Raw genomic sequence first — 26,694 nt, 5'->3', positions numbered from 1 at the left:
TTTAAACCTTTCCAGTTATCTTCGAAAAGTGAATAAAATATGCGATATATGATGATGGCTCAACCACGAACGGGAAAGTAATTTCATCTAATCGTCTCGATCGAAATTTCCCCTTATTAACACATTTCCATGCCACGTGAATCTTAACTTTCCTCATTCGAGTCATCATGAAATTTTCACCGATAATTTGTCGAGACGAACAATTTTTTCCTAAATATATCCATAATTAAAACTTATAATCAATCCCAACGTAGACAACGCGTATAAAATATCGATCCAATTATTTCACTCGTACAATCATATTTAAGAATCAGCTTAGACAGAAATGAGAAATTCTGCTCGAGAAACTTGCCGAATTAAGTCCATTTTCGGGGGAGGGGGAATCGAGGCGAGCCGTGAAAGAAACAGGGCGGATATCCGGTGAAATATTAAAAATACGTAGCCGACAGTTTCGCGTGGCAAAGATTGCCAAGTTTCGCGCAGAGGATTCCTTACAAAGCCTGACTTATTTAGCCGGCAGCCTGTCTACCCCTCCCTTCCCCTCGCCAACCTACTTTCCACCCCGGCGAATTCGAGGCGAGGGGGAGGAAGGGAGGGGGAGGAGGGGAGGTGGAAGGTTGCAGGAGCCACGTTGAAAGGACGAAATGCTCTTTTGTGGTCGGCCTCCACACCCGGAGAACTTTATTAATTGCGCGTTTTGTTATGCAGATGCCCTGCAGACCGAGCCAGCCACCTTCCGCCACCCTCTTTCCTCCTCCTCCTCTTCCTCCTCCTCTCTCTTCTGTCTTCGACAGAAGATATTTCACTCTCTCTCTCTCTCTCTCTCTCTCTCTCTCTCTGCTCTTTCGCTCGACTCTCGCGTGTCCAGGACCTTTAAAAGATTACCTTCTCCCTTTCTCTTTCCCTTTGCCCTCGCACGCGATTTTGTCGCCTTCAATCCGGAGAAAGTTCCTCCCCTTTTCGACCCCTATTTAGGCGCGCGAGAAAGTTTTAAGCCACCGTCTGGACCGACCTTTCGCTACCGCGCCTACCTGATGGAAACGTGGAAATTAGCCTTTCACCGATGGAACAACAAATTTTGATACCTTTTCGATCGGATCCTGGCTGACCAGTGATTCTCAAATTGTGGGTTTTGTTATCGAAAGAGGGATTTTATTTAGTTTGTACGAAGTTATCGTTGCTTTGTAATTTGCATAATAGGTGATTTTATTAGCTTTTCACCGATGGAACAACAAATTTTGATACCTTTTCGATCGGATCCTGGCTGACCAGTTCTCAAACTGTGGGTTTTATTATCGGAAAAAGGATTTTATTTAGTTTGTACGAAATTATCGTTGCTTTGTAATTTGCACGAAGGTGAAAATTAGCTTTTCACCCGATGGAACAACAAATTTTCATGCCTTTCGATCGGATCCTGGCTAACCAGTGATTCTCAAACAGTGAATTTTGCTATAGAAAAAAGAGATTTTTATTTACTTTGTTTTACGAAATTATCTTTTTATTTTTAAATTAGCTTTTCATCAATGGAACAAAAAATTTTCATACCTTTCGATCGGATGCTCTTTGACCACTGATTCTCAAACCGTGAATAATATCGAAAAAGGAAGTTTATTTATTTTGTAACGATGATACGAAATTTGTAGTAATTATATCTTCATATTTTCCATTTTTCCATTTATACTTATTTTTTTAAATATATATTTGCGAATTTTAATCGCAAATAATCTTATTAATTATACAAATTATACATTGATAATTATAATCGGCTGGTAATTGTCGGCTGATTTTACAAATCATTCGTCGAAACAAAGAACGTTCCGATCTCTTGGATGATTCAAGACTCGGCTCGTGCATTACGTCAACGTTTAAGAAACGAACAGTGAGAAAAAGAAATCCAGCCTTTGTTGAGAAACTTTACTCTCGGGAATCCCGGGCTTGGAACGAGGCAACATCCAGCTGCTTTTAATTTCCAACTGAAAAACAAGGGGAAAAAAGAAGACGGCGGATCCTTGCGCGTCTCTTGGCGACTATTCGTGAAAATTGAACGTCACTCTTCCACAAACGAGGCATTTTAGATTTTTTTTTTTTTTTATGGGGCATTAAATAAACGAAAAATTGCTGCAAGTTTTAGCGATGATATACTGTCGTTCGAGAGGGAAAAAAGGGGAAAAAAGGAAGAAAGGAAGGAAGGAAGGAAGGAAGGAAGGAAGGAAAAAGGAGAAGAAATTTATCCATTATAATAATGAAAAGTTATCTCCATGTTGAAGTGATTAATTTAATTTTAAATTTTCCTTTTTTTTTTTTTTTTTTTTTTGGATTAATTTTTGTGATTTATACATCACGTGAAATGAATGACTATAATGTATTATTGTATTATTTTGTTTTTAATATACAACGAATTTTATATTATATTGAAGATATGATGATTTTTATTTTTACATTAAAAAAAAAAAAAAAGAATCTGTTTTATATGAAAACGATTCGATCAACCGAAAATATAATTATTTTCGAAATATTTTGAATAAATCAGAATTTATACCACAAAATAAAAAATTGCGGATAACCAATCCCGCGTATCGTATTTCCATAACGTATTGTATTTCCAACTTGCTCTCGAATGCTTTAATTTTTATTTATGCGATTTCCTGTAACAAAAAGCAACAATTTTATATCATCACGTTGGAAAGGAGAAAAATTGTATCGATGAATTTTTTCGCCAAGAGAAAGAAAGTAGCATCAATCCGTCAATTAATATATATTTCAACTATAATATTATTTCACCTTATATTACAAATATTTTTGTACTCCTATAAAAATTGTTCCATGCATTGAAAAATTTAATGGAAAAATATTAATGATATATTATTTCTACGATAAATTATAATATATATTATAAATGTTAAGTATAAAAAAAAGAAAAAAAATATTCTTCCAATTGAGAAAGTTGAGAAAAAAAATTAAGAAAAAGAAGAAGAAGAAGAAGAAGAAGAAGAAGAAGAAGTAAGGAAATGAAGATGAAGGTACTTAAAAGGCGAAAGAAATGATTGAAGCGAAAGTCGGTTGGGGTAAAACGCCGAAAAAAAAAAAAGGAAAGAAAGAAAGAGGAACGCTCTTAAGTTATTATTAGGGTGTATTTCCCGGAGGGATGTTTCGTTTCAGCTCGACTAATGACTGCATCAGAGTAGAAACAAATTTGAACGGACCCGACTTCGTCACATCGATCCTCTCTTTTTACTCTTTTTACTCCGTCTCTTTTTAATTTTTTCGTCATTTTTTTTTTGCGTATCCTCTCTTCCAGAAATGTTTCTTCCACGATCCAAAATTATTTAATCATCGTATCTGAAAAAAAAAAATAATACAAGTTAGTTGAAATTTATTTTAAATTATTTAATTCTTGTTTTAATTCAATCGGTTATATAATATTTTCAAATCTCTCCAATATTTCTCGATAATTTCTTCCTTTTATATTCATCCACTCGTCACTTCGTTTCGTTTCCATTGGTTTCCACGATCTTTTCACGAGTCTTCTACTCGTAAGTTTTGATAATTTCTCGTTTTATTAAATATTCGCAATTTCACATTCACTTTGGACGAGTATCGCAAAAGTTTTTTAATGGGCGTAATTGGTTATCACGCGATCGAAGTAACTGAAACGTTTCACCGATTTTATGCATGAAATTAAGAGGTGAAATGAATCAGCTGTTGAATAATTTGTACGTGCCCGTGCATTGTATCGGCAAATAACGGATACCAAACCTGTGTAATTTATTCGACTCAGTTTTCCTTTTTTTTTCCTTTTTTTTTTCTTTCTTTCTTTTTTTTTTTTTTTTCGATTTTGAATGGAGGAAATATTCGTTCGTTCGCCGAGAGGATATCCTTGCAAATTGATATCGGGAATTTCACGTTGACATTTAATAGTTTTTCTTTTTCTTTTTTTTTTTTTTAACTGGTCTCTTTTAAGAACAAGGATCAATTTACAACGGGAAAATTATTCTCGAATTTTTCTTCTTTTTCTTTTCTTCTTCATCGAATTTAGATCTCGGAAAAAATATATTTACAAGAGAAACTTAATAAATAAATAATTTATGAAAATATTATCTTGAATAACGGTTGAACGACCCGAATTCAGTTTCACGTTAATGAATAAACGAGAAGAAACTCTTAATCTCGAAATCAGAGTGGAAAATGTTTCTAGCAATAACAAAGTTTCAATTTATCCGATTTTTTTTTTTGGTCGATAAAATTCCAAATCCAAATCGCGATATATAAAGATATAGAATCTCGAATTAAAGTATGTCCTTCTCGCTCCTGTTAATGTTTTCTGTTATCATCTCTCCCTCTCTCACACGCTTTTCCACGCCACACCTCCTTATCCCGTATATTAAACGGTGTTCACGGTTCGCCAGTCAAATTGAATTCCAAGCTATTGGCAGATTCTCAATAAGCTCCAACAATGGAGTCTGTTACACGAGCCTTCCTACTTTCCTACCAACCTCCCCCTCTCTCCACCGCTCACTCTCTCCGTCATCCCACTTTCGGTGGTGCCACCCCTCCCCTCCCTTCTCCCCCCCGCAGGTCGAACCGCCACCCCTTTTCTTCTTCGGTTTCCTTCAATTTCCGCGGCCGGGAAAGCCATGCCGGTGCAAGCTCACGGAAATTGGAAATAAATCGCGGCGATATCGATGCAAAACGCGCGACACCGATCGTCCACCACCACCACCACCACCAAGAAACCACCTTTGTTCCGTGCACGAGAGGGACTTGGAGGGCTTGTTTCGGGGTAATACGTTTCCTTTTAAGTGATTTTTCCGACGTATTTTTTTTTTTTTGGAAAGAAAAATTTTTCGCAACAACTTCGAAAAATATTAGACTTTTAGGGAGGGGATGATTATTACGATGCTTATTTGCAAAAGATTCTACGAGATCTATTCGAAAAATTTATATCTAAGCTTGTTGACTCAGAAGAAACAATTCAGAACTCCAATTTCCAACCTCCACTTCTTTCCCTAATCCCTTCCCTCGCGATAACAATAAACTCCAAGTTTAAAAGAATTTCTCACGCTTTGTATAATATACCAATACACCGATTCTCCATCTTGCGATATCGTAGAAAGAAAAGGGAGAAGAAGAGGGAGGGAGGGAGGGAGGGAAGAAGGGGAACGGCTCAGACGCGGGAATAATTAAGCGATTACCCATGATCGGGAGGGGAGGAGGATTTTTCGTCATAGCGAAGATTTAATTGGTCGAGATGTGTAGTGAGGAAGATAGGCGGTTGCATTGTCTGCACGATGTTAAGAGGGTTAACCCCTCCGCGCGGAGGGGTGGAGATGGTAGGCGTGCAAGGGTGGCGGTGTAATGAAGAGCGACAGTGGCGCCCGGAGCCATCGCTAATTTGCCGCTAAGTGGCCGGCTTTGTTTCCGTACGTTGATCCCATCGTTCGCAATATCCTGGATCCGAGGCGATGTTCCGCGCCGCTTAAGAGATAGACATCCAAATAACCCGGGGCCCGCCTCCCGGCCATTCCTCTCGCTGCTCTAATTTCGACCGTTTCCACCTGAGGAAAAAGAGAGATTGAAAATTGAGATGGATCGTGGCCATCTTCAACGAAACAATTTTTTTTGAATTTTTAAAGAAAGGGGAAGGGATTGGCGTTTCCAGAGATTTATTTGATTTTTTAATCGTGAAAATTTGTCGCAAGGATATTAAATATTGGATATTAAATTTTGGTGAAATGGGATTTGGAAAATTTAGAAATTTGTCGAGATATTATTGGTAAGAAAAATTTTGGATCGGAATTTTGATTTTTCGTTAAATTTTATTCGCGTTTATGGAAATTCTTCTTTTTCTCGCGTAAATGATGGATTTATCTTTAGTTAGGAAGGGTTATTTTATTAAGTTTGTTGCAAGATATGAATATTTTTTTTAGAAACATTTTATAACACTTTTCTCAATGATTAATTCGTATTTACAATAATTACTAAATATCCGTGCATCTCTTGCGATTTCCTCGTTATTACATCGTAATATATAGGTATTGTTATCATATTATTTCACGCAATTTGAACATGAGGTAAAATTACGTTCAATGTAGTGTAAAATAACACGATCCTGGATAAAGAACATTCATATTGTCTGCAATCTTTGTAACCATGTAATTTTTCACATTACCTTTACAAAAATTTATCTTCAAGTAATTTTATCCGACACTACATAATTAGTGAACTAGATAATTAGTTATAATTTAATTAATAAATAAAGAAAAATAAAAAAATATTTTAACAAATTTAATAGATGCTTCGTGATATCAATACGTAATATTATATATAAGAAAAAATTAATAACGTGATGTGACATAAAAATTCTTATCTACCAATCTTATCACTTGATGACTTTCCTTATCATTTTAAATTAATTTAATTTATATAAAACATAATTTACGAAAACACTTTTTCGATCTCCTAAAAATCTATTTTCTAAATAAATGTCTACGAAAACGTAGACAACTACGATAAATCATCCAAACATTTCTACACGATAATTGTGTATCCCCACTCGATCTGTCAAACTATCTAAGAATCTAAGAATCTAAGAATTAAAATACGTTTCCCGAAAAACATATTTTCCAAAAATCTCAAAATCCATTACCGGTGAATAATGAAACCAGAATAGAAAAAACGAAAAAAAAAAAAACAAAAAAATCTTTCACACTTTTGACACTCGGCAACGATTAAACGCGCGACGCAATTAAACGGTTTAATTATAAAACCATATCAACGATTATCGCAGAAGGGAGATGAATGGCATTGAGACGTTACTGCTTACAGCTAAATAATATCGTCATTCGCCGAGGCGCCTCCTCAGTGTTCCGCGGTAACGAATATAGCGAGCATCGTGTCGACTAAAAATCGCAGGCGTAGAGAATCGAGTCGTACAGAAGAACAAGATCACTTTGTAATCAATCGATAAAATGGAGTTTTTATCCTTGTCCCTGCTCCTCCTCGCGATCTCGATTGTAGCCTACTATTACTGCTTCGTGAGGAAAAGTTTCAATCTGTTCCAAGAGCACGGCATACTTCACATCCCGCCGTCCCCTCTCGTGGGTAATTTGGGCCCGTTGATCAGAGGAAAGGAGAACATACACGACACTATTCAGAGGATGTACAACATCCATCCTGACGTCAAGTACGTGGGTATATTCGAGCTTCTCACTCCCGTGATAATAATACGGGATCTGGACCTGATCAAGAGCATCACCATGAAGAATTTCGACCAATTCCCCGATCACCGCCCCATGTTTTGCAAGAGCGTGGACCCGATGCTCGGCGAGATGTTGTTCATGATGGACGGGGAACAATGGAAGGAGCACAGGAACATGCTCACGCCCACCTTCACCTCGAGCAAGATCAAAAATATGTTCTTGCAGATGTCCAAGTGCGCCAAGAGATTCGCCCATCACCTGTCCACAGTGCCCGAGAAGGAGAGGGAAATGGAGATGAAGGCGTTGCTCACCAGATACACCAACGACGTGATCGCGAGTTGCATCTACGGGGTGAACGTGGACTCGATAAAGGAGCCTAGGAACGTGTTCTACATGTACGGCAGAGTGGGCGCCACTCTGATAGGGTTGAAGAAGAATTTCAAGATACTCGTGCACAGGAACATGCCTTGGCTGGCCAACTTGCTCAGGCTCAACATATTGGAGAGGCACATAGCGAAATTTTTCACCGATCTCGTGGTGGAGACGGTCGAGGAGAGGGAACGGAACGGGACGACGAACTCGGATCTGATCCAATTGATGATGGATACGAGGAACAAGAGGGAATCGGGTAAGAAGAGTCTCACCGTTCAGAACATGGCCAATCACGCGTTCAGCTTCTTCTTCGGCGGCTTCGACACGGTCGCGTCCCAGACGTGCGTGCTTCTCCACATGCTGGTCGAGAACCCCGAGGTCCAGGAGAGATTGCAGCAAGAGATCGACGAGACGTTGGAGAGGAACGACGGCCAATTGTCGTACGAGGTTATACAAGAGATGAGATATCTGGACGCTGTGATAAACGAAATTCTCAGGCTGCATCCGATCGCTGTTTTCATAGACAGAATGTGCGTCAAGAGTTTCGAGCTGCCCCCCGCGTTGCCCGGCGACGTGCCTTTCACCGTCAAGCCGGGGATGAACGTGTGGATCCCCGTCAAAGCGATCCATCGGGATCCCAAGTACTACGACGATCCCGAGAAATTCAAGCCGGAGAGATTTTTGGACAATGGGAAGAGCATTATGAGCTCGGGGGCGTATCTCCCGTTCGGGATCGGGCCCAGGATATGCATAGGGAACAGATTCGCGTTGATAGAGATGAAGGTTTTGGTCTGCCATATTCTTGCAGTTTGCGATATAAAGGCTGGACCGAGGACGGGGATCCCGTTGGAATTCGAGAAAGGCGTGTTCAACGCGACCGCGAAAACTGGTTTTTGGCTGAAGATCGAGCCCAGGAAATATTCTTACCACTCCGCTCAAATTAACGGGTTGGTTAACAACGACGTTATTAACGGTGCGTGTAAAACAGGGATTTGAAACAGGATGATATTCAATTGTTTGAATCGGGAGTTTTGAATTTTTTAAATGTGTGGAAATTATATTGTATTATATTGTAACGGTGATTCGATTCATTTATTGTGAGATACACGTTTGGTCGTGCTTTTTTTCTTTTTATTGTTTACTTGATATTTGTACGGATAAAATAAAAAAAAAAGAAACTTTTGTGTAATTCATATGGATTACACGATTCATCTTTCCATTATTTATTAATATCATAATAGATCAAACAAACAAACAAGAAAAAAAAATGTTATTATTCTTGCATATTTAAATTGCTTGGATCGAAATTATACTTTTAAATTAGAAAAAACAATAAATACGATCATAGCTGATAATTAAGGAAAACTTTTTACGCGTTCAAAAGAAACCGAAAATGAATAAATGAATAAAATAGGATATAATTGTGAATTGTAAAGTGAAAATGAATTTTACCTTACATTTTTCTGAAGAATTTCTAGATCCTTTTAAAAATTATCATATTTCGTTATCGCATATTTCTCATTCAATGTACAATGTACAATTCGAACGAATAAATTAATAAATAATCGTTCAATATATTTCACGCAAATATTGCTAATTTTTATCTTGCGAGTAAATATTTGCGATTGAGAAAAATCTGTCTGTAGAGTAAATTGTAAATTGTTACTATAAACAATAGTTATCGCAGCGATATGTTTGTTCATTGATAAAAGTGTCAACAACACGATATACATTTCTCCAGATAATATATTACATGTACATATGTATATACGTTATTTGAACACGTGCAATTTGTTACCTCTATAATTCCACTGCTACTGTTTTATCTTACGATATTACTACATGTATATTAAATTATTACGATTAATTTTGTTTAATTATATAATAATACATAAATAATATAAATAATAAAAGTCAATAAATAACAGAGTATATTTTCATTTTTGTTCAAATAAAAATATAACCATGTAAATAGAATTGATTTTTTATGCTTCAAATCGTTTCCATTTACATAATTTCTCGTTCCATCCCCATTTCATTCTCGTCTCTTCTCAATCACAGATCTTCAAAATTTCGAGATTCTTGTTACAAAAGAATCCTAAATAAAAAGAATTCATCACTTTCAAATATCTGTATTTTTAATTTTCAAATTAACTTACCTCGTATCGTGTAATTAAACGTTCAAAAGAAAAAAAAACTTCACTAATAAAATGAAGATGGCAAAAAACTTCCATTTACCATTCGAAAATTAATATGATAATAATAATTAAAGAAAAAGAAAAGAAAAATAAAAAATGAAATCGAAATCTAAACTAAAAAAAAAAAAAAAGGAAACAAGATTTGTTTTTCCTTTCAACCACCGAATCGCGCCTACCAACACAATACACCTCTCGAATCCACCCTTACGATCCTCCAGTTCATTAATTCTGACCAAATGCCTGATCTCTATGGCGTTCGATCGCCACTAGATCCTCCGGTCCTCGAGCTCTCGTCTCCACCGTGGCAAACTGAATTACGTTAGAGAGGGAGAGGGCAGTTTTATCGAGTCAACCTGCCAGATATTTCCTAAGGCATCCAAGGATCGTCTCGAATCGGAAAGGGTGACTTTGAACAACACCCTGAAAGAAATTGCACGCGATAATCCGTTAAATCGTTTCTCGTCGAATAATGATTATTTATGAAAATAATAATAATAATTATTTATAAAAATAATAAAGTTGCGTTATTCCTCTTACTGATTTGTTTGCAATTGTTAACTTCGGTTGTCGTTGATGGTAAGGAAATAATATTAAATGAATAATATGTGGCGCTAATTTTAACGTTGAATCGTTGAGATAAATAACACTGTGATGAGGTCAACAATATTTTTTTTATTAAATCTTGTAAAATTTGCATAACTTCGATTGATAATTTCGGTTTTTCAATAGTCATCCTCGTTAATTTAATTAACAAGATTTGTTTTTTTTTTGTAGAATTAATCGAAAATTTTTTTAATATAAATATTTATTATTAATTTTTCTCGTTTAATAATCATTCGAAGGTTATGAAATTATCTTCGTGAATCTTCTCTTTGAATCTCCATGAATAGAATGATCGTTTCAAAATAAGATTAATAGTTTCAATCTAAGATTCACAACTATTCTAAATGGACATCATAACAATTTCAATTGACATCTATAATAGTTTTAAATTTAAAATTATTTTAAATTGTAGATCCTGCAATTGTATTAAATTGAAACTTGTTAGATAACTGAAACAATCGTAGTAAGTAAACGATTATATTGTAAATTAATTTCTCTCTCTCTCTCTCTCTCAAAAAAAAAATAATAATAAAATTCTTTTCGAAATATCCTGAATAAATACAATTTTTATATATCCTCACTAGATGTCTCACTACTCTTACATTCTCGAAAGTATTCACACAAGACGTACAAACGTTCTGCTCTTCTAATTTTTCAAATTAATTAACGCTATAAAATTCTATAAAACAAAAAGAAGAGAAAACAATTAATCCATTTTTTAATTTACATATTTACAAAAATTTCTTTCACTATATATATACACGTATCCAGAGTTACAACGTTCCAATTCAAAATTTTCATATAAATATAAATCATTCACAGCATTCATCGAGTGAATCTTGAATTTTCCTAGCAAGAAGAATCAAAGTAGGTCATAGATACATACATTCCTTTATATATTATTCGGTAACGATCAAGCAGCTCGAATCGCTCCAGCTTCTATATTACATTCGCTCATTAAAGCAACATTCACAAGGTCGTGTCGCGCCTTTGCCGATCACGTACTGGAATATATTATACGACTGTTACGTACATATAATGCGGCGACACCCTGTTACGTGCCGGACATGCACACAACGCTGATGCTCGTCCGGAGCCTGGATGATAATTGAGATGGACGCATAACACGCGTCCATTATGCAACCGGGCAACTAGTCACGAACCAAAGATCCATTTTTGTTCTATTATTCGTTTTTTATTTCGCGCGATCGGACGAAAAGAGAATTTTTTAAAAGCGTGTAATTTCTTTTTTTCTTTCGACTGTTTACCGGCCGGATAGAAAGAACTTTTTCTGCCCATGGTGAAGAAATTTTGTATTCCGGCAAAGAGGAAGATTGTTCATTTTCGAGATCTGAAATTAAAAATTTTTCCAAGTTAGAATAATTGTAATCTTGGATTATATAAAAATCAATTATGAAGTTCACTTACTTATAAAAAAAATAAGCAGAAGATTGGTGATGAAGATTGAAAGATTTGTTAATGTTAAAATTTCAAACAAGGATATCGTTGTCTTATTAATTTTTTTATTCATAATTAAAGAATAATAGATATAAATCCATACACAATATACCATAAAATATACGAAGCAATCAAATTTGATTGTACATTAACGTGATCAACGTGACACATTACAACAATGCTAGCAACATTGTAAGAAAATAATATTATAAAATCTACGTAATCGTTCTTGAATCCCAAATTCGTGGAACGATTCGTGGAAAATTCGAACGAATTTAACATCATTTTACATCAATCGTCAACATGACGTACCATGGCAATACTAAAAATAAGCATTGTGAGAACAATAATAATATAATTAAATAACCGAGATTTGAAAAAAAATTAATCAAATTTAATTTTGCGCCAATCGTCAATATGATATTGTAACAATAAACATTGCATGGGAAATTAGCAATCTGATTTTAAAATTCGCAAGGAATCGGAAGAATTCGGGCAGAATCGGAAAGTTTCAAGGATAATATCCTTGGTTGTGTGAGATAATCTTGAACGATCTCGTCCGAATTCTTCCGAAGTGTGCCGAAAATTTCCAAATACCGATTCCGCTCGAACGTTTCCAATCATATCCGAAAATCATAATCGAACAATAACAAACAACAAATAACAATAACACTTAAACAATTAATTTACCTGTCTTTATCTATTTTTTTTTCCTATCTAAATTAACCAATTTTATAAATTATAAATCAATCAATTTTTTTGTTGATAAAGAAAACGACTTCCTCCGTTTGATTTCCATTCGTTCTGCGCAGTTTCTTCCTTTTATATAATCTATCGATGTAAGAGAATGAGGCAAAGAAATTGATCAGGTCTGGAGTGAAGCTATTTTAAAATTCTATAGTATGATGTCATTTCATAGAATTGACCGATTTATAGCAGTCCAAGTACAGTTGGTCGCAAAAATTTTCACGGAATTTATAAACATTTTCCAATACTCATCAAATTTTTTTCTCAAAATTAATCGCAAATTAATTATTTATCGTTTATTGACTGAAAATTATATCCCTGTATATCTAGGACACTCGCACAATCTCAAAATTCATTTATAATTCTAATTCCCTTCCTCGATGGACATCTCAAAATAATTATCAATGAATCCTTCTTCATTCTTGTACAACGTGCAAGATGATTCCTTAAAAATAAAAATAAAAATAAAAATTAAAAAAATACAAAATATACGATTACTCCTTCGAAAACTCCTAGAAGATTGAATTTGTAGAAAAAACCGCTGACAATAGAGCTTGTAAAAGATCTTAAGACTCTCGTATCGAAATAATGTAAATACTCGAAATGAGAAAGTGTTTTAACACAGGAATGAATTAAAAAAAGAAAGAAATACCGAATCTCAATTATCAGGATATCTATCAGGGATTTTATCGATAAGCATAGTCGTCCCTGGAACCGCAATTTTCTCAACCCCATCCTTCTTCGCGGTTCTCGGCTCGATCTTGAACCAGAATCCATTCTCGGCGGTCATCGCGAACCCTTTCTTGTTCAATTTCATCGGTATGGTGGTCTTGGAGCAGGGAACGAGGTTGCATCTCGCGAACAGATGGAACAGCAGAACCTTCGTCTCCAACATGGCGAATCTATTCCCTATGCACATCCTGGGCCCCATCCCGAACGTGAGGAACAGGCCAGAATTGATCATCTGTTTCGTGTCGTTCAAGAACCTGTCCGGATCGAACTTGTCCGGTTCCGGGTAAAATTGGGGATCACGTTGAATCCCGTAGATGGGGAACCACACGTTGTCGCCCTCTTTGAGGAGGTGAGGTTTCTCGCCCGGCCTGTTCGGCGGCAATTCGAACGGTTTCGTGCAAATCCTGTCTGTGGCCACCACGACCGGATACATCCTAAGAGCCTCATAAATGATCGCGTCGAGAAACTTCATCTCGTTAATAGCCCCGTACGTCACCTCGCCATCCCGATCCTCCAAAACTTGGTCGATCTCGTTCTGCAATCTCCTCTGGATATCCTCGTTCACGGCAATCTCGTATGCGGCGAAGCACATCAACGTTGAGGTGCTCTCGAAACCGCCGAAGAAGAAGACGAACGCCTGGGCGCATATGTCTATCATGCTCATCTCCCTTCCCGAGCTCAATTTTCCCTTCGATTCCATCATCAGTTGGATCATGTCCGGCCTCACTATCCCCTTCTCCTCCCTCGTCTTGATCGTGGTGCTCACCAGATCGATGAAGAAATCCGAGATCTCCTTCTTGATCAACCTGATCCTAAGCAGGGTGCACACGCTTACAGGCAACACCCTCGTTATGAAGAACTTGATGGACGCCCACGACCCGAAACTGGTCCCCTCCCTCCCGTACACGTAGAACTTGTTCTTCCTGTCCTTCATCGAGTTCACCTCGACGCCGAACGCGCAGGTGGCGATCACGTCGTTCGTGTATCTGGTGAACGCGTCCTTCAACTCGATAGTGCTCTCGTCCCCTGTCAAAGAGGCGAAGTAATCGCCGTATTCCTTCGCGCAATCTCGCATCAGTATGAACATAGATTTCATCTTGCTCGACGTGAACGCGGGGCTCAACAGGTTTCGTATCTCTCTCCACCTGTCCCCACGAAGGGCGAACAAGTTCTTGGCGAACAATGGGTCGGTCGCCTCGTTCTGGAACGATCTGTGATCCGGGAATTGTTCGAAATGCTTCACGGAGATCGTCTTGATCAGATCCGTGTCCCGGATCATGAACACGGGTGTGGTTGTGTCGTACATGCCAAGGTACTTCACGTCGGGATACGAGTTGTAGATCTTTCTCGATATGTCGGCGAAATTATCCCGTTGGATAACCGCCTCCCAAAAACTTCCCAACAATGGTATCGAGCTGTAATAAGGGATCCCTATTCTTTCGAAATATTTGTACTTCCAAATCAATTGATAATAGGCTATCACGAGGACGGCGACTATCGCCGCGGTTATCGACCACGAATCGAGCATCGTTAATGTTGTTTATTATTCGAAATATAATTACTTCTCTTCGAAAATTGTATATTTTTTTAAATATCTAATATCGATTATTTATACGTCTGGTTTCCAGTTTATCTTTCATTTACGTAACACGATGTTCACAGTGTGGTGTTCATTATCGAATTCGCGATGATTTTTCTTCGTTTTTCGATCGTTTAAATGAGAACGATTTTATACTACGCGTCGAACACACGCCACGGATAACACGATACTGAAAACGCGGCTCGATGGAGACCATGTATGTAAACTCTACTACCTAGCAATTGTGGCGCGTAAATGTGTGTTATGATGAGGGCATCACGCTATTTATATACTGGAGCGTGAATAGTACACAAATACAGAGAAGAAAAAAAAAAAACCAATCTTATCGAGTTTCCGAGAATTTTAAAAATTTCTCTCGTAATAATCTTAAGATAATAATCTTAAGAATTATTATTGTTTTATTATTTCTTATTCAAAAGTTTTCGATTAGATCGATTAGATTATTTTAGATTATCGTTTACTTTTTGTCAAATATCGAATATTAAAATTTTGAGTTTTCGTACGTTTTCTTTTTCCCCTTTCTCCCTTTCTCTTCTATCCTTTCTTATTTCGATGCCAAATATTAGATGAAATAGAAAATTATCTTATTAGAAAATTAGATAATCAAGTAATTGTATCTTCATTACTATCTATTATTAATTTCAATTTTAATTGATAATTTCCTTAAATTTTATCTTTGTCTTCCTGTAAATATTTTGTATTTCTGTTCTTTTTCTTTTTTTTTTTTTTTTTATTTACGTCATTTGATAAATAAGACCTTTTTTTCCAGGAATTAAGAACGATTAAAGATATTTAAGAAATATAAAATATTGATACAAATTGTGGTGAAATAAAATAAAAAATTATTTTAATTAAAACCCTTTTAAGTATATAAACAAATCATTGTGAAACCATAGCAAACGTTCTCTTTTTTATACTGACTTTATATTCAAATGATCTTTTCCTTGGAAATGGAAATAATGAAAAAAATATCATTCTTGAATAAAATATAATTTTATCAAATAGATTTACTTGTTAGATGTTTATTTATTTATTGGTGTTTTCATTTCATTTCATTCTCCTTTTTTAAAGAAAATCGTTGTGAATTTATTTCAATTTATATAATATTAAAAATTGTTAAAATATAAATAATATAAATAAATAATAATAAATTATTAAAATATTAAAATAATATTAAAAAATAATCATAACTTATACCGAGAAATATTATCATTACATGATAACAATAATCTTAACAAAGGAAAATGAAGATTGAAATCGATGAGTGTACAAAAAAATAATAAAATGCTCGTTCCTTCTCCAAATATGGTAAAATATTTGTAACAATACTGTTACAATTATGTAGAAACTTTGAAAAATCCTTTTGAAAATAATTCTACAATTTTTTCCAAGCTATCCATTAACGCAGAATTAAAATTTTATAAAAAGAAAAGAATAATATTTGATTCAAAAATAATCTGCATTTTAACAACAACTTTAGATAATTAAAGTTTTTATTGCAATTTAAATCTGTATATTCTAACAACAACTTTTACTTTGGATGATTAAACATGATGATCCATAACTTTCATTACAATTTAAATCTATCTTTATATCTTGAATATAAAATCTTCCCTTTCACAATGTTTCCTTCGTTTCACAATTCCAATTTCTTTGTCAAATAAATAAATTAATTTATATAATCGTCGATTCATACTCGTAAGAATTGTAGAAACGTAATTAATAATTGGATTATACATCATTATGTAAATATCATGTTACGGCAATCACATTGTTGACCACGCAAATCAAATACATTTTTCGATGAGATATCATGAGAAATCGACACGATTCACATTTCATTCGATCGTTGCAAGATCATTTAAATGCGTGTACAAACACATGGCTCAAAGCGTCGAAAGATAAATCAGAAAACTAATATTATAAATAACAAAATTTTCTGAAACTCGGATAACCAATTAATACAACTTTTAAAACAAAAAAAAATAATAATCAAAAACCGATGAAAAATATAATAAAATATTTTGTCTGTGTGATATCGGCGACAAACTCGTGCGAAAATATTCACGATCGCCACACAACATACAGATCTCCATAACTTTCGTTTCATTTATTATATTAATTAAATAATTATATAACTCGATGCCTGGGCACGATTCTCAACCAAAATCCATTTTTCGCCGTGAGAAACACTCCTCTCTTCCTCAACTCCATAGGTATAGTCGTTTTCGGGCAGACCTCTAACCGACATCTGGCAAGAATATGAAACAACGCGACTTTGGTTTCCACCATCGAAAATCTATTCCCGATGCAATTTCTTGGACCCGTGCCGAAAGGCATGTACGCGTCATTGTTGAAAACATCGCTCTTCTCATTATTCAAAAATCGATCCGGATCGAAGCAATCGGGTTTCTCGAAATACCTCGGATCGCGTTGGATCGCGTAGATCGGGAACCAAACGTGAGAGCCCTCTTTCAACACGTAAGGCTTCGTATCCGGCAGTACGGGCGGTAATTCGAACCGTTTCGAACACTCCCGGTCCGTGATGGGTATAATTGGATACATTCTCAGTGTCTCGTTGATCACAGCGTCTAGATATCCCAGACCGTTCACTCGTTCGAACGTGATCTCGTTATTGGAAACTAGAACACGATCTATCTCGGCGTGAACTTTGCCCTGAATCTCTGGATTCGCCGCCAATTCGTGGGCGGCGAACGATAATAAACCGGAAGTTGTCTCGAATCCACCAAAGAAGAACACGAAAGCTTGAGCAGTGATATCCTCGACGGTCAACTCATTTCGACCTTTCGACCTGTTACTGTCCATCATTACTTGAATGAAATCCGGCCTCGTTATACCCCTCTCTTCCCTCATCTTTATATTGTCAGACACGACCTGGGTGAAGAAATCGGTCGCTTCCTTGCTCACCAGAGACACGCCCAATCTTTTGGCCAATTTTGGAAACGCGAAAATTAGGATCAATTTTAGAATTGGAGTGCTGTGGATGTCCAGGGCCTCTCTTCCCAACTCGTAGAATTTATTCTCCCGATCCGACAAGGAATCTACGGTGATGCCGAACGCGCAAGTGGCGAATACGTCGTTTGCGTATCTGGTGAACACGTCCTTCATCTCCACCACATCTTGCCCCGGTGGAAGAGTCGATAGATACCTCGCAACGTTTACGGCGATCCCGGACATCGAACGGTGCATGGATCTTATCTTGCTGGCGCTGAAGGCTGGAGTGTTCAGAGATCTGACCTCTTTCCATCTGTTGTCGCGCAGCAACAGCAAATTACCAGAGAGCAACACGTCGTCCGTTTGCGCGATGTTCACGGTTCTGTGGTTCCTGAAAACGTCGAAATTCTTCACGGCGATCGTCTTGATCAATTCCGGGTCGCGGATCATCACGACTGGTGTCATTCTGTTATAGAATCCCACGTATCTCGCGGATGGAGCTAGATTGTAAATCTCTTGAATCACGACAGCGAATGGTTTTCGCCTCAATATCGATTCCCACGTACTACCGAGAATTGGAAGATAACTTTTGTAAGGTAAACCGTGCTCCTCGAAAGGATTTTGCGATTTCAGAAGATGGTACGATCCCAGAATCGCGAGAACAATCAGCGATATCACGAAAATTATCATGATGATCGTTTCGAGTGATTTTGAGGTTAGGTTGTTTATGCAAGCTTGAAACGTTGATCCTCTTTGAACAATATTGTTTTTCCAAGACGACGATAATCTAAAAATATTCATCGAATTAGATAATTGAGTAAAGTATATAGATATATCGGTTAAATAATCGAGTGATTAATAACGAAAGGTTGTACGTCGAGTGATGCGTGATTAGAGGTTATGTGATCGATGATAATTGTATTTTTCGTTTATTTCATCGATCGTGATGAAACAAATTTAATACGAATAATTGAATCATTAAGTTATACATTTATATTCGAATAATCAATTAGAGATTTAAGAATGAATGGAATTCGATGTATAAGAAAATATACGTATACTTACGTGTTTTCTCTGCATTGTCGAGAGAATGACACAATGATTCAAAGTTCGTTTCTTGAGTATAGAATGATCGCATCGCATCGAGTATACTTCGTGTTTAAATTATGATAATTTTAATTGTGCAATAAAAATCTTCCAAAGAGGTGTTTTGCTTAGAAAAACTTGTTTTAAATTACAATTAATTAAAATAAATTAAAATAATAAATGCTTAAATACGGAGATGTACGGTTAATTATTATTGAAGGCATTTTTTTAAGTAATTCTTCTTTTTCAGCGTTATCAATCATTCTTAATTATCTGTTTATTCGTATATCGCGAATTGTGCATTTTAATTATTTGTAGAAAGAATAATCTCCTATCTTGATGTGATATTTTGAAATTTTGTTGATTCGTTGATATAAATTACTGAATAATCTTCTACTTACGATGATGCATATTATATTTGTTGCTTCTCCATATAATGTATTCATTTTCATATCGATCTAAAAAACCAAGCAAAATTAATTGCACAAATAATTAAAATTTGCTTATTTTTTAATATTATTACATATGTGTCATATTATGTAGTTGAACCAATTGAAAGATGTAATGAAAAATATTAATTTGAATAGTTATATTTTATATTTTTAATACCTCATATGGGAAAAAATATTTCTCTACGTACAATTGAAAAGTATAAAAACTTTTTCAACGTAAAAAAAAAAATATCATTTTAGATATTTTGCGCGTGAATATTATCTTTGAAAGATTTTTAATCGCAGAATAATCAACAGATAGTAATTATCACACAAAGAACTTTGTAAATATCAAATAAATTATAAATATAACTGTCAACAATATTTTGTGCCCAATTATATTATCTCTACGATTCTTTTTTACAAATTTTATATATTATATCATTTATGCATGTATTTTTTAAAAAAATATAAAATTACTTACTTAATTAATTAGAAATGATATTTTCTAAAAGAAAATATTATGTTCTCGTTAACAACTACCGTAAATTACAAGAATTTCCTTCTTCTGTAACATATCTATTAGCACAGTACTACTGGCAATATATAGTACTGACTATATATCTTGATTTCTCGGCCTTGAATTTATCAAACAATTACCTTTAATGTGCTCGTATTCAAATCTAAACATTAAAAATAAAAACTTGTTATTATAAAAAAAAACATATTAAAAAAAAAAAGAATTTTATCTATCACTCTTTTTAATGCATCCAATTACAATTTCTAGATTTAGAAAATTAAGCAACAAAAATAAAATTAGTTTTGATGTATTTAACAGATTTTAACAATTTCAAGAAAAATTCTCATGCGTGTAAAATCGCCAATCATCTTGCAACACAAACAACTTCATTTAACTCCCCACTATACTTAAAAAATTCACATTATTATTATTCTCTTCGTACTATCATCACTTTGTTTACTCATACTTTTGCATAAAGTGCGCACTTAATAAAATCTTCTACTTCCATCTCGAAGATAAATATTTGCCATTCAATTTAAAAGAACGACAAACATCTCGATAAGAGAGAAACAAAAAATTGATACGATTCAACGTGTCAAGTTAATCTGCTACTAATTGAACTTGATCACATATCGTCTCTTTCTATTTCCTTCGAATCCAATTCAGAAATACTTTCTCTTATCCGTGTCGACGTTATTCAACACCTGTGATTCATTTTTCTTAACAACTTGATAAAATAAACCTCTCAAAAAAAAAAAAAAAATTTAATCTCTCTATCATCGACAAATAATGATAATATATAGCTACTTTGGAGCTTCTTTAAAAAAAATATGAAAATGTATCATTCGTCTATATTCGTTGGATCCAATAATCAATTTGCACAACTCATCATGGTGGATCTACAATCTTCTAATTTTTACAAAGTTAACTTATCTGATGTGTTCCAAGAAATCAATCGATTACGATGCAGAAATAACGAACGTGAGTGGAACATTGAGACAAATATAATGCATTATATAATAAATAAATTAATTCCATCTTTCTAATTCAACACTTTCGTAGAATTATATATTTATAATTTAAAAAGGCCAATTATAAAATTTGTCCTATCTTGGAAAATATCGATTATTATTCATTTGTTAAATTATAAATTTTAACAGTTTTATCCCATCGAGATTTTTGAATGCTAATATTTTCCTTTCCTGTTTGTTCTATCCTCTAAAAGAATCAATCCTTTCTTTCTTCATTCTTCAAACACGAACGTATCAATATTCCATGTACGTATCGTACAATGAATTCAATGCTAATCACGTTACAAAATTAAAACGAGAGAGAGAAAGAAAAAACGATATCTCCAGCACGTTTGACCGACCAGCAAAATCTGAAAAAGAAAAAAAAAAAGATTTTTCATTATATCCGCAACACGATAAAGTGAAAAAAAAATAAAAATAAAAATAAAAATTTTAAGATTTAACAAATGTGTTATACGTGACGTAGTTATCATTATCAGTCAAACATTATTGGATATAACGATGCGAGACTAATATTGCAATTGGACAAACCTCTCCCCTCCCCCACTCTTCGATCCTCTCTCCTCTTTCCCTCCCCTTAAAAACTTGTATAAAAGACTTTATCTCGCGCGTATTACATCCAGTCCTCTCCATTCAGACAACTATTCCTTCCAATTTCAAATTCCAGCATCGATATGGATTATCTATCCATCTCTCTCTCATTGATAGCCGTGTTTACGGCCATTTATTACCTAGCCACGAGGAATAACGATTTCTTCAAGAGACATGGGATACCTCACGCGCCGCCCACCCCGTTCCTGGGAAACTTTGGCTCGTTGATCAGACGAAAATCGAATTTGTACGATCTGATAGAGCGGATCTACAACATCGATCCCGATGCCAAATACGTTGGCATTTACGAGTTCACCACGCCTATTATAATACTCCGCGACCTGGACCTGATCAAGACGATCACGATGAAGTATCTCGATCATTTCCCCGATCACCGTCCATTCGTGTACGAGGGCGCGGATCCCGTTTTAGGGAAAATGTTGTTCGCAATGAAGGGGGAACGTTGGAAGGAGCACAGGAACATGCTCACCCCGACCCTCACCTCGAGCAAGATCAAAGGTATGTTCAAGCTGATGACCGAGTGCGCGGTGAGATTCGCCGACTTTTTGTCCGTCCTCCCTGAAAACGAGCGCGAGACGGAGATGAAGGCACTCCTCTCTCGATACGCGAACGACGTGATAGCGAGCTGCGTGTACGGCGTCACCGTCGACTCGATAAACGATCCTAAAAACGTGTTCTACGTGTACGGGAGGAGGGGGACCAACGTGGTCGGCTTGAAGAAGAGCATGTTCGTGTTGATCCACAGGAACATGCCCTGGCTGGCCAAGCTGTTCGGGTTGAGGTTCCTCGAGAAGCACGTGCAAAAGTTCTTCTACGATCTGGTCTACGAGACGATCGAGGGCAGGGAGAGGATGGGCGCCAACAGGTCGGACGTGCTGCAACTGTTGATCGATGTGAGGAACAAGGCCAACGATTCCGGCAAGAGGACGACGATGACCGTTGAGAACGTAGCCCTTCACGCGTTCACCTTCTACTTCGGCGGCTTCGACTCGATCGCCTCCGTCACCACCCTTCTGACCCACATGCTCGCCGAACACCCGGACGTGCAGGCGAGGTTGCAGCAGGAGATCGACGAAACGTTGAGGAGCAACGGCGGGGAGTTGACCTACGACGCGGTAAATGGGATGAGGTACATGGAAGCCGTCATCAACGAGACTATGCGCCTCTATCCCACCCTGCCCTTCCTGGACAGGATGTGCGTGCAAAGCTTCCAATTGCCCCCCCCTCTGCCAGGTGGCCAACCTTTCACCCTCCGCCCGGGGATGAACGTTTGGATCCCGTTGGCGGCGATCGGCCGGGATCCCGAATACTTCGACGAGCCGGACAAATTTCACCCGGACAGGTTTTTCAATGGGGAGGGGATCAAAAATTCGGGGGCGCACTTCCCGTTCGGCCTCGGGCAGAGGAAGTGCATTGGCGAACGATTCGCCATGATGGAGATGAAGGTGTTGCTCTGCTACGTCCTTGCGGCGTGCAACGTGAGGATCGGCTCCAAGACAATGGTCCCCATGGAATTGGAGAAGGGCGTGATCAACGCGAGCGTCAGTGGTGGTTTCTGGTTGAAGATCGAGCCTAGGAAGGTTACTTATTACAATTCTTCTCGTGTCGATTAATTATTATTATTATTATTATTATTATTATTATTATTATGTATTATATTTTGTATGTAATTTGAGTTAATAAAAGAATATATTTATTGTTTGAATCGTTTTTCTTTTTTTTTTTTAATGTGTCGCGTTGGAAACGTGTGTGTGGATTTTTTTTTTTTTTTTTTTTATTCTTCTTTGCGTTCGAGGTTCGAACGATAATTGGAAGGAAAATAAACGACGTGTTGGAGCCGGTAAACAAGTGTAAATGTGTCGTAACGTGCGTGGAAAGATCGATGACAGGGAAATAAAGTATATATATATATAGAATTAATTGTTCGATAATGTATCCTTAAGTTGCGTTTAGTGTAAATATTAATTTATAGTAAAATTTCCTTTCCAATGACGAAGATGAGATTAATTAATTAATTAAATAGATAAGGCAATTAAATCTTGAGATAAAGATTCCTCCTGAGAAAGTCAGATTAATTAATTAAACGGATAATAAAATCTTGAGACAATGTGATAATATTGAATTAAGTAATTTCATCATTATCGAGAACTGTATTTAATGTAACATGTTGTATAATTGCTGTCTCATTGATGCAAAGATCGATAAAAGTCGAAGATCTTTGTTGTAATCGATACAGATGAAGATTCTGCTTTGTTGAAGTGGCCAATGATGCTGAAAACGACGTTGAATTAGAATAAATTTTTCGTGAGGAGTTTCAAAATTTAAGAATTATTAATATTAATATTATTTAAATTAACTTGAAATTAAATATATAAATATATGTATAAATGTTAAGCTTTGATTTATTTTTTTATATCACGTAAAAGATTTTTACAAAAATCCATCTTGCTCTAATTTGATATATCTTATTTTAAATTCCAAAACTCTTACTTACTTTCGGACCAAGTACAAATAAAAATAAAAACGTTAACAAATATATATTCGTATTTCCGAAAATTTTGCCTTTCCTTTAAAAATTAATACGATAATAATAAAAAAGAAAGAAAGAAAGAAAGAAAAAAATAAAAAATCAAAAAATTCCTCTTTCCTTTCCCCCCACGGAATCGCGCCTTTCCCCACTAACACGGCGAGACAATACACCTCCCCCCCGGATCCACCCTTACGATCCTCCAGTTCATTAATTTTGACCAAATGCCTGGCCTCTATAGCGTTGCTTCGATCGCTAACCTCCGGTCCTCGAGCTCTCTCGCCTCCATCCTTGGACCATTGGCAAACTGAATTACATTAGAGAGAGAGAGAGAGAGAGAGAGGGGGCAGAGGTATGTGTATGCGTGTATGTGTGTGTTTTATCGAGTCAACCTGCCAGATATATCCTAAGGCGGGCAAGGATATCGTCGAATCCGGAAAGGGTGTACAACGACCCGAAAGAAAGTTGGCACGCGATAATCTGCAACTGTAAACCCTGAATTGTTTCGCGCGAATACCGTTACTTGTTGTTGACTTGTTTATGGAAATATTTCGTTGCATTGTTTCCCTGGCTTACCGAACTCGTTTTGCTATTGTTAACTATGCGGTTGTTATTGGTAAGTTGGTACGGTTGTTGCTAATGGTACGAGTATTAGTTTAGATTGGTTTCCAAGAGGAATTTATTGGGAAATTCGCGTATGGTTTCCGGCTTCGATGGTTCTTCAATCTCGAGATTTAGATTTTATTGTGATATTAATGTAACATTAGTGGGATTATGTCTAGATTATCATGATTATGAGGTGGTATTAAAGTATGTCGTTTATTATTCGTAATTGCACCATTACTTATTCGAAATAAAAAAAAGATACCTAAATATCGAAATAACGAAATAAAAAATAACCAAAAGAATATCGAGATGAAAAATTTCGTTTCTACATGCTTGCTAAGGATGCTTCCAAAAACTTTTGCGCGCCACTGTACACAACAAACTTGTTACAATTATTTATTTTAAATAAAAAAAAAAAAAAAAGAAAAATATTCAAATATCGAACAAAATGAAGAATAAAAAATAACCAAAAGAATATCGAGATGAAAATTTCGTTTCTACATACTTGCTAAGGATGCTTCCAAAAACTTTTGCGCGCCACTGCACACAACAAACTTGTTACAATTATTTACTCGAAATAAAAAAAAAAAACTTAAATATCGAATAAAATAAAAAATAAACTTTCAAAAGCTTTTGCGCGTCACTGTACACAACAAACTTGTTACAATTATTTATTCTAAATAAAAAAAAAAAAAAGAAGAAAAATATTCAAATATCGAACAAAATGAAGAATAAAAAATAACCAAAAGAACATCGAGATGAAAAATTTCGTTTCGACATGCATCGCTACGGATGCTTTCAAAAACTTTTGCGCGCCACTGTACACAACAAACTTGTTACAATTATTTATTCGAAATAAAAAGAAAAAAAAAAAGAAATATTCAAATATCAATGAAACAAAATGAAGAATAAAAAATAACCAAAAGAACATCGAGATGAAAAATTTCGTTTCGACATGCATCGCTACGGATGCTTCGAAAAACTTTTGCGCGCCACTGTACACAACAAACCTCGGGTATCCGGGTTTATATCCTCGACAAGGGTGTTCTAAGCGCGAGTTATAATCTCCGGTCGCTTGATTTAGGCACGTATTCGTAGATGGACACCTCCGCTGATTTCGAAACAGCACAAACGAACCGTCTGAATATGAGATAATATTGCGCGTAGTCCGATTACGAAGTTACCCTAACAACACCACGTTGTATACGCGGGGGGAGGGGGAGGGATAATAACCGAACCGGCCCGCTTTTGATTCCCTCCACCATCGTTTCCACCAAGCTCTCCCAAGTATCTCCCCGTTTCCCGCCCCCGTTTTCGCGCTCATTTTGTTTTCCAAGACTTAATTTAATCCGGCGAACAATCGGGATCGTTCCCAAAAACCGCGATTAACATCCTCAGGAAATACGTGCGTAATTAGCGAAATGTCGTTCGAATCGATTCGGTTGAATGGAGATTCGGGATTTGTGGTTTGTTCCTCTCTCTCTCTCTCTCTCTCTCTCTCTCTCTCTCTCTCTCTCTCTCTCTCTTTTTCTCGATTTAATTTATAGATTTAATTTGTATTTTCGAGAACGAAGACCATCAATGCACGGATCTTTTTGGATTTCAAATAGAGGGTTAGTTTTTCTTTTTTTTTTTGAAATCTCTCTGCTCTTGAGCGTTCTCGATTACTATATATCTCGATGATAGAGGAGATACAAACTTTTGATAATAACTTTTGATAAATAAATTCAATATAATAATCTCTCGATATATACAGTTCGACCGAATTGCAATTGTTCTCTCAATAAAATAAGAAAAAAATTTCTCTCTATACAAATAACAAGAAATCGAGAAATCTTTTTCAAAAACCTTTCCAAAAATTTTTCAAAACTCTTCGAAATCCGAAATCGCATCCAAGCAAGCGCATCCGCATCGTGCACCCGCGGAGGAAGGAAGGAAGGAAGGAAGGAAGGAAGGAAGGAAACAAGCTTTCGGCCGAAACTTTGCCACGAACCTTTTCCCTTTCCAGGATCGAACG

General features: G+C 36.1%; 3 protein-coding genes and 1 long non-coding RNA gene across 7 annotated transcripts in view; 2 read left to right on the top strand and 2 right to left on the bottom strand.

Annotated features, from left to right (window-relative positions):
* Positions 1–6,848: 6,848 nt before the first annotated feature.
* LOC122710962 (cytochrome P450 9e2-like) lies at positions 6,849–9,496 on the top strand. Its single transcript, XM_043929240.1, has one exon. The coding sequence runs from the start codon at positions 6,969–6,971 to the stop codon at positions 8,565–8,567; it is 1,599 nt and encodes a 532-aa protein (XP_043785175.1). The 5' UTR covers positions 6,849–6,968; the 3' UTR covers positions 8,568–9,496.
* Positions 9,497–11,875: 2,379 nt separating this feature from the next.
* Positions 11,876–18,650, bottom strand: LOC122711253. The gene is made up of 2 exons (XM_043929825.1): positions 17,049–18,650; positions 11,876–14,849 (listed from the first exon to the last, which is right to left on the bottom strand). The coding sequence occupies exons 1-2, from the start codon at positions 18,552–18,554 to the stop codon at positions 13,236–13,238; spliced, it is 3,120 nt and encodes a 1,039-aa protein (XP_043785760.1). The 5' UTR covers positions 18,555–18,650; the 3' UTR covers positions 11,876–13,235.
* A 285-nt stretch (positions 18,651–18,935) lies between these two features.
* The window catches only part of LOC122710967, a 66,263-nt gene continuing 58,504 nt past the window's right edge, over positions 18,936–26,694 (bottom strand). For 3 of the 4 annotated variants that reach the window (XR_006346031.1, XR_006346033.1, XR_006346032.1), the window contains 2 exons: positions 19,866–21,282; positions 18,936–19,408 (listed from right to left, as the gene is read on the bottom strand). This is a non-coding gene — a long non-coding RNA (uncharacterized LOC122710967). The remainder of the gene's footprint in view (positions 19,409–19,865; positions 21,283–26,694) is intronic. The other variant, XR_006346034.1, reaches the window with a different exon arrangement.
* LOC122710965 (cytochrome P450 9e2-like) lies at positions 21,562–23,246 on the top strand. Its single transcript, XM_043929244.1, has one exon. The coding sequence runs from the start codon at positions 21,607–21,609 to the stop codon at positions 23,155–23,157; it is 1,551 nt and encodes a 516-aa protein (XP_043785179.1). The 5' UTR covers positions 21,562–21,606; the 3' UTR covers positions 23,158–23,246.

The sequence above is a fragment of the Apis laboriosa genome, unplaced genomic scaffold (assembly GCF_014066325.1).
Source record: "Apis laboriosa isolate Shangri-la unplaced genomic scaffold, ASM1406632v1 scaffold16_cov148, whole genome shotgun sequence".
NCBI classification, from domain to species: Eukaryota; Metazoa; Arthropoda; class Insecta; order Hymenoptera; family Apidae; genus Apis; species Apis laboriosa.
This window is presented reverse-complemented; position numbering and strand designations above follow the sequence as displayed.

Excerpts from the sequence above, each read along its gene's own strand:
- LOC122710962 (XM_043929240.1), top strand. The coding sequence starts at position 6,969 with ATGGAGTTTTTATCCTTGTCCCTGCTCCTCCTCGCGATCTCGATTGTA.
- LOC122711253 (XM_043929825.1), bottom strand. The coding sequence starts at position 18,554 with ATGATAATTTTCGTGATATCGCTGATTGTTCTCGCGATTCTGGGATCG. Across the intron at positions 14,850-17,048 it reads GAATCGTGCCCAGGCATCGA|ACAACATTAACGATGCTCGA; the intron begins GTTATATAATTA and ends TTCGAATAATAA.
- LOC122710965 (XM_043929244.1), top strand. The coding sequence starts at position 21,607 with ATGGATTATCTATCCATCTCTCTCTCATTGATAGCCGTGTTTACGGCC.